The sequence below is a fragment of the Notolepis coatsorum genome, assembly GCF_963971535.1.
Source record: "Notolepis coatsorum genome assembly, chromosome: 19".
NCBI lineage: Eukaryota > Metazoa > Chordata > Actinopteri > Aulopiformes > Paralepididae > Notolepis > Notolepis coatsorum.
Genome location: NC_140183.1, coordinates 82,338,670 through 82,352,206, shown reverse-complemented (window position 1 = coordinate 82,352,206; position 13,537 = coordinate 82,338,670). Strand labels below are relative to the sequence as shown.

The window sequence follows — 13,537 nt, the reverse complement described above, 5'->3', positions numbered from 1 at the left end:
TTCTTCCACCTTAGAAACATAGCTAAAATACGGCCATTTATAAATCAAAAGGACGCTGAAAACCAGATCCATGCCTTTATCTCAAGCCAACTCGACTACTGTAATGCACTCCTTACCGGCCTCCCGAAAAAATACGATGATAACTATTTTATTGCAATGCACTATTGCATTATTTTATTCTATTTTACTAACTATTTTATTGCACTGCACTATTTTACTTTGTATCAGTGAATCATAGACGCCTGGCCATAAGAGCATTCGGAGCATCTCTGCTCTCCCACTATTGAACTTGGGGGAGCAAAGGTATGATCTTGCTCCACCACTTTTTGATTATATGAAAAATATGATATATCCCCCCCCAATATATAAATCTAACCATAACTACGTTATGGTTAACTGAGTTTTATAGTGAAAAGAGCAGCTTTATTGGTCAAGATTGAAGGCTCTATATTGCAGGAAATTGCACGTACAGGTTCATTAAATTCAAAAAAAAATCTGCCGTGGAGAGGGTCCCCTCCAAACCACCCCTTGCATGCCCAACATTAAAAAAAAAAATAAAAATTTAAAATGAAAAATAAAGGACTAAGCCCCAGATCTCCTACAATCCTAAATCCGCCCCTGGTGGAATGTCTGTATTGAATTGATGTCTTTTCACAGATACATTCATGTGTCTACATCTGCAAAGTTGACCGAATTCTTTGTTAGACCCAGGAAAAAAGAGGATGCTGTAAATGCGTTTGCATTTCATACTGTGAAACATCACAACATCCTGATGAATTGAAAATGGGGGACCCCGGTGTAAACAAGACGAAAGTCTTTTTCTGGTCTGCCTCATAGCAGTTGTTTTGTATTGAGCCATACTGTATTGTTGTACCCATTCTGCAATCTGTTAATAATGTTTTCAATCAATCAATCAGCTACAGATGCATGGATTGGAAAAAATAAATGTCCAGACTCTGACACTTATATTTGGTTCATGGTGCCTCAAAATGTTTTTAGTTTGATTTATGTAATAAACATAGGTAATAAATATGTCATGTTCACTAATGGAAAGTTATGCAAATGTACAATCCAAAACTGCATAGTGCACTTTTAAAATAATTAGATTAGTATCTTTGTGAGGTTACTGTTTTATTATTTACATTGAAAAGATACAGAGGTAATTTGTTAAAGCTGGATTTTCTACAGAAGATGTATTATTTAGAACATTATTTCATATTTTTTTGTTATTTATTGTTGTCCAGTAAGACTTGAAAAGAGAGCTATATTTTGTTACAGGTTGATTTTTAAGTTATTCTTGTGCCATTGAGATTTGTCAGAGAGATAATTTTAGGCATAATAAAGCAAGCATGTTGACAATATAACAATAAGGTATATTTGAGTAAACGTTGAATATCATTATGTATCTCGAGGCTGGAGCCAGCATGTCCTCTTTTTTGGAAATCAAAATATGGTCACCCTATGAGGCAATGCGACAAACTTTCTATTTCTAATGGCATCTCCAGTTTAGCGCAGAAAGAAGCAGCCGCTAAAATGGCTAAAATCCAAAAGATTTTTTCTTTGATGAAAAGCAGACCTGACATACAGTAAGTAGCAGGGGGACATGAGTTCTATCCTAGCCTTGTTGTCTGTGGGTATCCAGTCTTTCTTTATTTCAGTCTAACGTTCAGCCTGCTTATCGGTCAGCTAGTTTGCATGCTAGCTACCAGCAAGGTAGTCAGCAGCCTACACAGCCTAGCTCCCAACAGTAGCCTGCACAGCTGAGTTTAGCTAACAGTCCAAGCGGCAAACCCAGCAGACTAGCCAGCAGCAGGCAAGCCAGCTACTTGCCTGCTACCAGATACTGTATACTAGAGCCATATGAAATCCGCGTTCACGGAATCGCGGACGGAATCGCGGAATTAACCAATAAAAATGGAATCAACTGCAAAACGTGGAATATTGCAGAATTTGGCCTAATCTGGACTGAAATTTCGTTTTTGGGTGGAACGTTTGGTGTACACGCGACCGGGGAGGCGGGGACGCTACAGCGTGTTACACACAACACAGCCGCGGTGCTCAAGCGTCTGGCTGCTTGTGTTAACATCGTCAAGAAGCTAAACTATTCCACAATAAGCCCTCAATTCAGAGCAGAACAGTATCCTAATGACTTTTATGCCTCCGGTGATAAGGTGTTTTGCTAATGCTGTCAACGTTCCGTGGACTGGACCCGCAAAAACACTTGCGACACTATTGTGATTAAATAGCTATAACGTTAGGATGTTTAGCTTCTAGCTAAATCTAGTGCACCCATCCATTTGTTTAATGCAAACGATTGTCATTATACACTGCCCTTTATAATCTAAATAAACTTAAATAGCTATGAAACGTTACATTACATAAGACTATAGATGGAAATGATAGCTTCTTGCTAAATCTAGTGCACCCATCCATTTGTTTAATGCAAACTATTGTCATTATACACTGCCCTTTATAATCTAAATAAATTTAAATAGCTATGAAACGTTACAGTACATAGGACTATAGATGGAAATGATAGCTTCTTGCTAAATCTGGTGCACTCATCCATTTGTTTAATGCAAACGTTTGCCATTATACACTGTCCTTTATAAACGAAATAAAGTAAACTAAAGGTGCCTAAATTATGCATTACTATATTTCATCACAATATAATAGATATAGCTAGGTTACTGACATTGTCATTGTGATAATGTCAGTAGTAGCTAGCTGTATCTATTGTTTACACTTGAAATATGTATTTTTATTTTGTCACAATATTAATTGAAACATATTGTGTAAAATTGAACTGTATTTCTGAGTTGAAGCACTTAAAAACATTAAATGGACTGTTATATCTTATTCAATTGTGGACATTTATTCATTCCCACTTATTAGACACTATTTCTGATGGTAAAATGAGCATAAAAGGCAAAATACAGAATTCTGAAATATTAAAACGGAAAAAATGGAATTTGGGAAAAAATAAAATGGAATTTGGAAAATAATAAAACGGATTTCATATGGCTCTACTGTATACCAGCACGCTAGCTCCCAGCATGACAGCTTCCAGTCTGCACCCCAGCCTGCTTCTCGGCCTACATTTCATCTGGATAGCCACCAGCACGCTAGCCCCCAGCATGATACTGTAGCTTCCAGTCTGCACTCCACCTTGCATCTCAGCCTGCACTCCAGTCTCTCAGGCTTGGCTTCATGGGCCTGCAGCCTGCCTGTCCAGAATTGGTTAGCCCATTACTTGCTTGCCCTGAGCTGGCTAGCCCACTACCCAGCTGTTCTGATCCGGCATTCCTCGAACCCCGGGAGCCCAACGTGGAACTAATGGAGCCACCCTGATGTCCAGCGGTCACCCTTTGAAGGGACTTGTCTTACCATTTTCACGGGGGACAGTGGAGCCCCCAAAATAGACATGTGGTCCTTGTGGTTCCCCATGCCGCTAGCTCTCTCAACAACCCAGTGCTACAGGATCTCTGCTGCCGAGCATTTCAGAGTCTCCACTGCCCAGCACTACAGTCTCCACTGCCCAGAACTACAGCCTCCACTGCCCAGCACTTCAGCCTCCACTGCCCAGAACTACAGCCTCCACTGCCCAGCACTTCAGCCTCCACTGCCCAGCACTACAGCCTCCACTGCCCAGAACTATAGCCTCCACTGCCCAGCACTTCAGCCTCCACTGCCCAGCACTACAGAGCCTCCACTGCCCAGCACTACAGTCTCCACTGCCCAGCACTACAGAGCCTCCACTGCCCAGCACTTCAGCCTCCACTGCCCAGCACTACAGAGTCTCCACTGCCCAGCACTACAGAGTCTCCACTGCCCAGCACTACAGAGTCTCCACTGCCCAGCACTACAGTCTCCACTGCCCAGCACTTCAGTCTCCACTGCCCAGCACTACAGTCTCCACTGCCCAGCACTACAGCCTCCACTGCCCAGCACTACAGAGTCTCCACTGCCCAGCACTACAGTCTCCACTACCCAGCACTACAGAGTCTCCACTGCCCAGCACTAGAGTCTCCACTGCCCAGCACTTCAGAGTCTCCACTGCCCAGCACTACAGAGTCTCCACTGCCCAGCACTTCAGTCTCCACTGCCCAGCACTTCAGCCTCCACTGCCCAGCACTACAGAGTCTCCACTGCCCAGCACTAGAGTCTCCACTGCCCAGCACTTCAGTCTCCACTGCCCAGCACTAGAGTCTCCACTGCCCAGCACTTCAGAGTCTCCACTGTCCAGCACTAGAGTCTCCACTGCCCAGCACTTCAGTCTCCACTGCCCAGCACTACAGCCTCCACTGCCCAGCACTACAGTCTCCACTGCCCAGCACTACAGCCTCCACTGCCCAGCACTAGAGTCTCCACTGCCCAGCACTACAGCCTCCACTGCCCAGCACTACAGTCTCCACTGCCCAGCACTTCAGTCTCCACTGCCCAGCACTACAGAGTCTCCACTGCCCAGCACTTCAGAGTCTCCACTGCCCAGCACTTCAGAGTCTCCACTGCCCAGCACTACAGTCTCCACTGCCCAGCACTACAGTCTCCACTGCCCAGCACTACAGCCTCCACTGCCCAGCACTACAGAGTCTCCACTGCCCAGCACTACAGTCTCCACTGCCCAGCACTACAGAGTCTCCACTGCCCAGCACTTCAGAGTCTCCACTGCCCAGCACTACAGAGTCTCCAATGCCCAGCACTACAGAGTCTCCACTGCCCAGCACTACAGCCTCCACTGCCCAGCACTACAGAGTCTCCACTGCCCAGCACTTCAGTCTCCACTGCCCAGCACTACAGAGTCTCCACTGCCCAGCACTAGAGTCTCCACTGCCCAGCACTAGAGTCTCCACTGCCCAGCACTTCAGTCTCCACTGCCCAGCACTACAGAGTCTCCACTGCCCAGCACTACAGAGTCTCCACTGCCCAGCACCAGAGTCTCCACTGCCCAGCACTACAGAGTCTCCACTGCCCAGCACTACAGAGTCTCCACTGCCCAGCACTACAGAGTCTCCACTGCCCAGCACTTCAGCCTCCACTGCCCAGCACTAGAGTCTCCACTGCCCAGCACTTCAGTCTCCACTGCCCAGCACTAGAGTCTCCACTGCCCAGCACTACAGAGTCTCCACTGCCCAGCACTTCAGTCTCCACTGCCCAGCACTAGAGTCTCCACTGCCCAGCACTAGAGTCTCCACTGCCCAGCACTTCAGCCTCCACTGCCCAGCACTACAGAGTCTCCACTGCCCAGCACTACAGAGTCTCCACTGCCCAGCACTAGAGTCTCCACTGCCCAGCACTACAGAGTCTCCACTGCCCAGCACTAGAGTCTCCACTGCCCAGCACAACTACAGAGGTCCAGCCCATTCCTCAGCCAGCGGTCAACCTTACTGATGCCCTGTCTGGACCCCAGTTCGCTACTCCTAGCAAAGGTGCTTCAAGTTCAGCTGCCCCTAGCAAGGCTGCTTTGAGCTCAGCTATACTCCTGCCCCTTCCCAAGGATCCACATAATCTAGCCTCTACTGCTAGCATTGCTTCTGCAGCTTGCACTGCTTCAACTGCTAGTACGGCCTCAACAGCTACCACTGGCACATCCCCTACTACTGTACCAATTGCTAGCATTGCCTCTACTGTTAGACATGCCCCAATTCCCAAGGGTAGTTCCAGAGGAGCCCCTCACTCCTGGCCCTGTTCCTGAGGAGCACCCTGCTCCTTCTGTTTCCATGGAGCCCCCTGCTTCTGCTCCTGAGGAACCCCCTGCTCTTGGCCCTGTTCCTGAGGAGGCCCCTGCTCCTCCTGCTGCTCCTGAGGAACCTCCTGCTCTTGGCCCTGTTCCTGAGGAGGCCCCTGCTCCTCCTGCTGCTCCTGGGGAACCTCCTGCTCTTGGCCCTGTTCCTGAGGAGGCCCCTGCTCCTCCTGCTGCTCCTGGGGAACCTCCTGCTCTTGGCCCTGTTCCTGAGGAGGCCCCTGCTCCTCCTGCTGCTCCTGGGGAACCTCCTGCTCTTGGCCCTGTTCCTGAGGAGGCCCCTGCTCCTCCTGCTGCTCCTGAGGAACCTCCTGCTCTTGGCCCTGCTGCTCCTGAGGAGGCCCCTGCTCCTACTGCTGCTCCTGAGGAACCTCCTGCTCTTGGCCCTGTTCCTGAGGAGGCCCCTGCTCCTCCTGCTGCTCCTGGGGAACCTCCTGCTCTTGGCCCTGTTCCTGAGGAGGCCCCTGCTCCTCCTGCTGCTCCTGGGGAACCTCCTGCTCTTGGCCCTGTTCCTGAGGAGGCCCCTGCTCCTCCTGCTGCTCCTGGGGAACCTCCTGCTCTTGGCCCTGTTCCTGAGGAGGCCCCTGCTCCTCCTGCTGCTCCTGAGGAACCTCCTGCTCTTGGCCCTGCTGCTCCTGAGGAACCTCCTGCTCTTGGCCCTGTTCCTGAGGAGGCCCCTGCTCCTCCTGCTGCTCCCGAGGAACCTCCTGCTCTTGGCCCTGTTCCTGAGGAGGCCCCTGCTCCTCCTGCTGCTCCTGAGGAACCTCCTGCTCTTGGCCCTGTTCCTGAGGAGGCCCCTGCTCCTCCTGCTGCTCCCGAGGAACCTCCTGCTCTTGGCCCTGTTCCTGAGGAGGCCCCTGCTCCTCCTGCTGCTCCTGAGGAACCTCCTGCTCTTGGCCCTGTTCCTGAGGAGGCCCCTGCTCCTCCTGCTGCTCCTGGGGAACCTCCTGCTCTTGGCCCTGTTCCTGAGGAGGCCCCTGCTCCTCCTGCTGCTCCCGAGGAACCTCCTGCTCTTGGCCCTGTTCCTGAGGAGGCCCCTGCTCCTCCTGCTGCTCCCGAGGAACCTCCTGCTCTTGGCCCTGTTCCTGAGGAGGCCCCTGCTCCTCCTGCTGCTCCCGAGGAGGCCCCGCCCCTGCTCCTCCTGCTACTTCAAGTTCAAGTTTCAAGTTTGTTTATTAAATATCACAATAAAATACACGTACTTTACGGTGAAATGCTTGGTTCTGTATGAGCCCCTGAGTGTGCTTCATACAATAAAAAGGTAAGTAAGAAAGTAAGTAAAAAGTAAGTATAAGAAAAAAGCAAGTAAAGAGGAATATACAATATACATACAATATACAATTAAAAGTAGTAGAAATGAGTAAACAGTGAGGTGCAATGCAGAAAATGAGGTACAAAACTTTGAGGCAAGGTGCAATTGCAAATGAGGTATGAATGTATAGTGCAAATCTTTTTAATAATAGATAAATATAATGTAGTGTTAAAGTACTTCAGAAAAGCCTCCTGCTCCCCTTCCTGGGTAGCCTCCTGCTTCCGGGGAGCCCCTTGTTTCTGCCCCTGCTCCCGGGAGAACCTGTGAATCCTCCAGGCCTCTTCTCCCTGGTCACTTGCTCCGGTCTCCCTCCTCCAGGCCCTGTCTCGCTGGTCTCTTGCTCCGGTCTCCCTCCTCCAGGCCCTTTCTTCCTGGTTATTTTACTGTCTCTCTGTCTTGTTAGTTTTATACTACTTCATTGTGTTCCTGGTCAAGTTCCTTAGTTGTAGTCCTTTTGTTTCCTGTAGTTTTTTGTAGTCTGTTTCCCTCCCAGGTGACTGAGAGTGGGTAATCTACCCCAGGTGTTTCCCGTGTTGTCATTTTCCTTTGTGTATTTTATTTCCTTCTCCTCTGTTCTCTTTGGCTGTCCATTGTTCAATGTAAGTTGATGTTCTCTTGTGTTTCTTGGATTCCTTGTGTTATTCCCCTAGCTCTTTAGTATTTCTTGTCCTGTTTTGGTTAGGTAGTCAGCACAGCTGTCGCCTGAGTCGCCTCCTTTCTTTGTCCCTGTTTCTGTCAAACACTAAATACTCCCATTTTGGGTAAACTCTGTAACTGCCTCTGCCTTCTTCGTCCTGCATGTGGGTCCTCAACCCATAACAGTTTCACAGTAGTAATTTTTATCTACTGCATTTTATTGTTAAAATGTAATTAAAATGGTCTTTTTCACCTTGTTAGCCAATTTCCCTGGTCATATTGTGCACCTTTAACAATATCTGAAATCATAATAATATTTATTTGTAATCTTACAATATATCAAAATTAAATCTCTTTTCCCGCATGTAAATTTTTTTTATTTTAGTGCTTAAGTTTGCATGTCCACACAAATTCCAACCAATAAATAAGTTAGTCATAGCTTTGTCACCTCGGAAGCCAAGTGGTGCCTGTTTTGGCTAGGCTAAAGAAATACTGGCCACCTGCCATTTCCAAACGTATAGCAGATATTCCACCTACTGTACAGTAGAAACACAAAACTGCTTAGCAAGCTCAGTCTTCTTGTAACCAAGATATTAAAAAAAAAAAAATAAAAAAAATTACTTTGCGCAAGGATTTATCCACTGCAGTCACTAGCGGACTGTCCATCGGGAGCAGCGGGAGTTTTCCCGGTGGCCTGGCAGACAGGCATGGCCTGGCTGCCCTGGCAGACTGGCAAATGTTTTTTTTTATTTTTAAATTTGTTTGTTTGTGCCCGCAGTCAGGCCACTGAACTCCGAAGCAGGCCAGGTCGGTATACATGTTTCTATTTGCGCATATATAAATGCAGGCAAGCAGGCAGGAACGAATGAGTTAACTTGTTATTCACAACCCAGCGCGATGCAGTGCGCAGGCCTCGCCAGTCGCCAATCCCAAACAAGCCTATTTATTTAAATCATGATGAAATCAACTGGCAAAACCCGGGAGATATGAACGTTTTGGATAGCTCTAGAATGGGTGAAGACGAACGTCGGACTAAAATTGAAAGAATGAGACGAAAGCGGGCGCAATCAGAGGTATGCGAGTTTTGAATCAGATGGACATTGAAATTGACGTGGAAACTCCGGATGTTGATCACTTGATCACTTTATTTAATGTACTGGGAGTTAAAGAAGACAGTTTGTTGGAACCTGACGGTGAAATAGAACAGCTATAAGTCTGATGGATGATTTGGATGCTGAGATTGAAGCCACTGAGATGTATAAGGAGCGCGTCATTATGTTGAACTGACGGCAGCAGCGCAGAGGGTGAGTGATACTATAATGAATCGACTAGAGAGCGCCAGTGAAGTAGAGAAATGTAATGTAACTGCACCGGTAAACTTCTATAAACAACACTTTCGTATTATAACCCGACATTTGGACAATCCATTATTTGGAAAGTAGTTATTCTTGACTTGACTTGACTTGATTCTACACTTTGGTGTAGTGTATACAACTTGTATGGTCCGTTTTGTGACAGCGGCGCTGTCCATGGTGCTGAAGGTCGCATTGATAGTGTATACAGCCTCTACAGTGCCACAACGTGATACAACGCAGCAGGATACAAAACGCAGTTTTTCCCCGGGGTGGGGGGGGGGGGGGGGTATGGGTATGGGCCTGGCGCCTGGCCTGCCTGAGTCAAATTCCTGGTAGGAATTATGGTCTCGGTCCGCGACTGACTGCAGTTGCAAGGTCTGCACTTGATTGGTTGAAGGCTAACCTATCATCTAGCCAGCAACTAGCATTCCTTGGCTAACCAATAGCCTGCATGCCAGTCTGAAGCACACATCGATAAGTAGCAAACAAAGTGTAAGGGTCCACCTGTCCCAGGACCTTTCTCCCCTGTCTGTACTCCTCAAGAGCCCCCACCTTTTCACATTCTCTCCCATGGTCTTCCTCCACCTGCTGGACAATTCTCTACATTGCACCTTGTTCGTTTATATCTGCTCAATATCTTGAGAACCCTGTTTACCTCCTTAGTGTCCTTGCCTGTTATTCTGTTGTTTGCATTGTTTCCCCTGCCTTAGTATTGTGTTCCTCCTGTCTGTGTTGTAGTTATGATCAGTCTTGTGTTTCTCAATAATTGTATTTTGATGCTAGTCTAGTTATTCCCCAGTGTGGTTTTGGCCTTGTGTTAGTTCTGTGTGCTTCCCAGTATATTCATGTAATACACAAGTCACAACATGTAAATCATTTTGAAGTTTTTATTTTTAATTTTTGTCTGACTTTTATCAACCTGCTTGTGAAGCACTAGAAATAAATAAAAAATGTACTTGACTTGACTTGTTCGAAAGTGTATTTCTTTACTTTTGATGGACCTCGGCTACTGATCCATATCCACTTCCCAAAAAGTTGGTGTGTTCCTTTAATACATTCATAGAATGCTTGGTAAAACTCCCATCAAATGCCCTTCATATGGCTTGAATGATATAATGACCTAATTAAGTTCTTCCTCAGCCTTTCATTCAGGCCAGGCCCATTGTTACTCTGTTTGGGACCCAACAGAAACAGGCCAGTGAGCGATTCTGGGTCCTGAATCCATATTTTAAGAAACCAGGCTCTAGTCTGGAGCCTGCATTTAAAGATGACTATACTTTGAATAAAGTTCCTCACCCCCCCCTGTGGTCCCCGATCGAGCATGTCTCAGAGCCTCCATCACTGGCCCGTACAGTCATCTGCTTTTGCCCTTTTCCTCCTGACGTACGTACGTAGGACTTCTAAAACCTCCTTATACTAGAGGCTTTGGAATGACGCAGGGTTCAGGTAAAAGTGTTACCAGATTACAAATAGATACTGTGGCCTGCGGGCCAATTGCTGGAGCAGTAAGTAGTGGGCGGGTGGAAGCGTTATACCCATGGGTCCTCTCTCTCTCTCTCTCTCTTCGGTTCCTGAAACTGTCTAACAATGGAGACAATCAGTGTGGTCCACCGGGCTTCACGCCGCCGACAGCATTGCATTACCCTGGCTTGCCTTCCTAGTACTGTTCTCTCTCTCCCTCTTTCCTCTTTTCTTTTCTCCTCTGACTCAGCTGTTTTTGTAGGAAACTCTGTCTCTTTGAAGAAGGGAAGAATCTTTCATTACTCGACAGCAGGGAGAGAGAGAGAGAGAAGGAAGGAGGGAGATGATAGGGAGAAAGAAGAACTGGCCCATTGTCCTCAGCCCCCCCCCCCTAGCCCCTGTCCATCCACCAATGATAATTGTCTTGAGCTAATTACAGAGAGCCGCTCCAACAGGTGTGGGACTATCTGCACCTGGGTGAAAGAGCGCTGAGGTGCGTGTGTACATGTGTCTCTGTGAGCGTGGGAGAGAGAGAGAGGAGTGTGTACAGTACAAGTTAACAAACAACCCTACGTATGAATGACTGGGTGTTTCTGAGGGAAAGTGTGTAAGACAGTTTGTCTGTGTAAGTGTTTGAGTTCGTACATTCATGTGTATGAGTCACGTGCTTACTAAACCTTACATGTTACTTAATCCTATTCAGACATGGGTCAAAGTAGCCTACTGTATCATAAACGACTAGACACATATCACACAGTCTGCTTACGTCTAATACCAGTCTCCACTCCCATCTGTGTTCAATTTATAAGGGTACTACAGACTACATCTGTATTACATTACTGGAAAGTTGAAATTAGCACACAGAGTCTCACTCTCACTCATACACCGCATTGAATTTCAAATGAGAGTGATTACAGTTACTTAATTGATCAATCCAACCACAGGGGGCCTCTAAAGATGATTCACAATCTATAAGTGGACCTGTGTCAATGGCATGTTTTTCTTTTATGTCAGCAGAGTATAAGGGAAAGTAGTGAGACAGAACCGGAGACAGTGATGATGTAAGCAAGGGCCTCTCACGGGACCGATGTTTTCTTGCTTTTTACCGTAAAGGAATTCAGCCGAGAAGCTGACCGGAAGATAGAGAGATTTGGCAAGATGCCAAAGCATTAGAGGAAAAAACACAATTACTCCAGATTCTACAGAAGCATGACGTCAGAGTCGTGGGAATGAAGGGATGCCCGACCGATTTAAGTAAGGGCTATCGGAGTTTCACTGTCAAAACAATAGAGTTGCGAGAAAGTGGTTAACTGTTTATTATGCATTCGGCTGACTGGAAAATGACCTTTGCTGGTTATTGCTGACACACGTTCAAGTAGCCTACGCACAAACAGATGTTACTCACTCCAATTGATGACATCACCCGTCTGCAGCTCGTCCACGAAAACCGTGCACTAATTTATGCGTAATGATGAGCCTATAGCCTACTGGACAGTTTTCATGGGGCCAACTCGGATATGCCACATGAAACTGGAAACTTCTGATGAGACCACCTGAGTGTATCACAAAAGCCATAAGGAAATGACACCCCCCTCACACACACACACACACACACACACACACACACACACACCCCTCACACACACACACACACACACACACACACACACACACACACACACACACACACACACACACACACACACACACACACACACACACACACACACACACACACACACACACACGGCACTCAAGTTTACTCATTGGCTCTTTTGCAAATACATTATTAACAGGAAACTCTGAAAACGTGTGCTGGGTCAGGAAGTTCCTGACAGGAACAATACAATAATTGTAACATTTCCCCCTCAGTCAAGCAAGCCTACCTGCAGACTCATCATTTAGAAAGAGGGGAATGAGTCCTTCGTCGCCACCTTGTGGAATGTTCCTTTTGGTCTGGAACCTGGGGCGGGTGCCAAGCCCCAGAGTCCCTACTGCGGGAAACATGCTTGTCAGATATAGAGAAACTAAAATCAGAATATAAAACTACAGGCGTAATAGGCTAGATATAAAAACATTTATTTATAACAACATGTTGCCCAACAACATACATAGCAGTCAAATAAAAAAACATTATAGACGATATGGCCCAATACACATTTAGCTTTATTTCCCACATTAGAATAAACGTCTAATCAGTAGCCTACATGATAATATCTCTCGGTGAGTACATGGGTTGATATGGAAATTTCACTATCAAATCTACTTCATGTCACTTTCATGTTTCAATTGATCCTGTCCTCCAAACCACCACTGCTTCCAGGCAATGGATGAACCACAAAACATATAAAAAAGCATGTCCAGTTGGCATTTTCTTCATGGGTGTGATTGAATCTTTATTTCTTTATTTTTAGGTATCTGAAGATCTCCTATTTGTCTATCATTAGACAAACACTGGCTTGTTCACAGCCGAGTCCTCTGATTGGCCGGTAACTCGTCCTGGTCTAGTCCCCACAAGAAGCTACGCAGGCGTGTCACTTCCTTTTGAAGCTCCGGGCTTGGGATTGGCTGGAAGAGGTCCAGCCGAGGAGTCTCATTGGGCAGGATAAGAGGAGGATGGTCCAGGAAGCTCTCAAAGATGTCTGAAAGGGTTTGAAAAGTACAAATAGAAATGAATGATTTGAAAAATGTATCTCTCACTTACTGCCTTACTACGCACTGTTTTTAGGGAACGTCAAACCAGTGGTAACAAGTGGTTTATTGACGTGAGTTGCTGCAGTAGTAGGCTAGTGTGGTATTTATGTTTCACCTCCACTCAGCTCTGTGCCAGGGGGAGGCGCCCAGGAGGCCGGCGTGGCCCTGGCTGGTCCTAGCTTGTAGTGGGTGAGCAGGTGGTGTAGCTGGCCAGGGCTCAACAAGACATGCTCCTCCAGTAGGCTGGTCCAGGACGACTGGTGGGGAACAGGAAGAAGAATGTCCGCCAATGTTTCAAATCATAGAGAATGTAGTAGGCGTCCTATATACTGCATC

General features: G+C 46.9%; 1 protein-coding gene across 1 annotated transcript in view; it reads right to left on the bottom strand.

Annotated features, from left to right (window-relative positions):
- Positions 1-12,570: 12,570 nt before the first annotated feature.
- rasip1 (Ras interacting protein 1) overlaps positions 12,571-13,537 on the bottom strand; it is a 16,926-nt gene continuing 15,959 nt past the window's right edge. Inside the window, exons 15-16 of the mRNA XM_084335980.1 lie at positions 13,317-13,458; positions 12,571-13,149 (exon numbers count right to left, since the gene is read on the bottom strand). Of these exons, the coding sequence (XP_084192106.1) occupies positions 12,971-13,149; positions 13,317-13,458 (321 nt within the window). The 3' untranslated portion in view covers positions 12,571-12,970. The remainder of the gene's footprint in view (positions 13,150-13,316; positions 13,459-13,537) is intronic.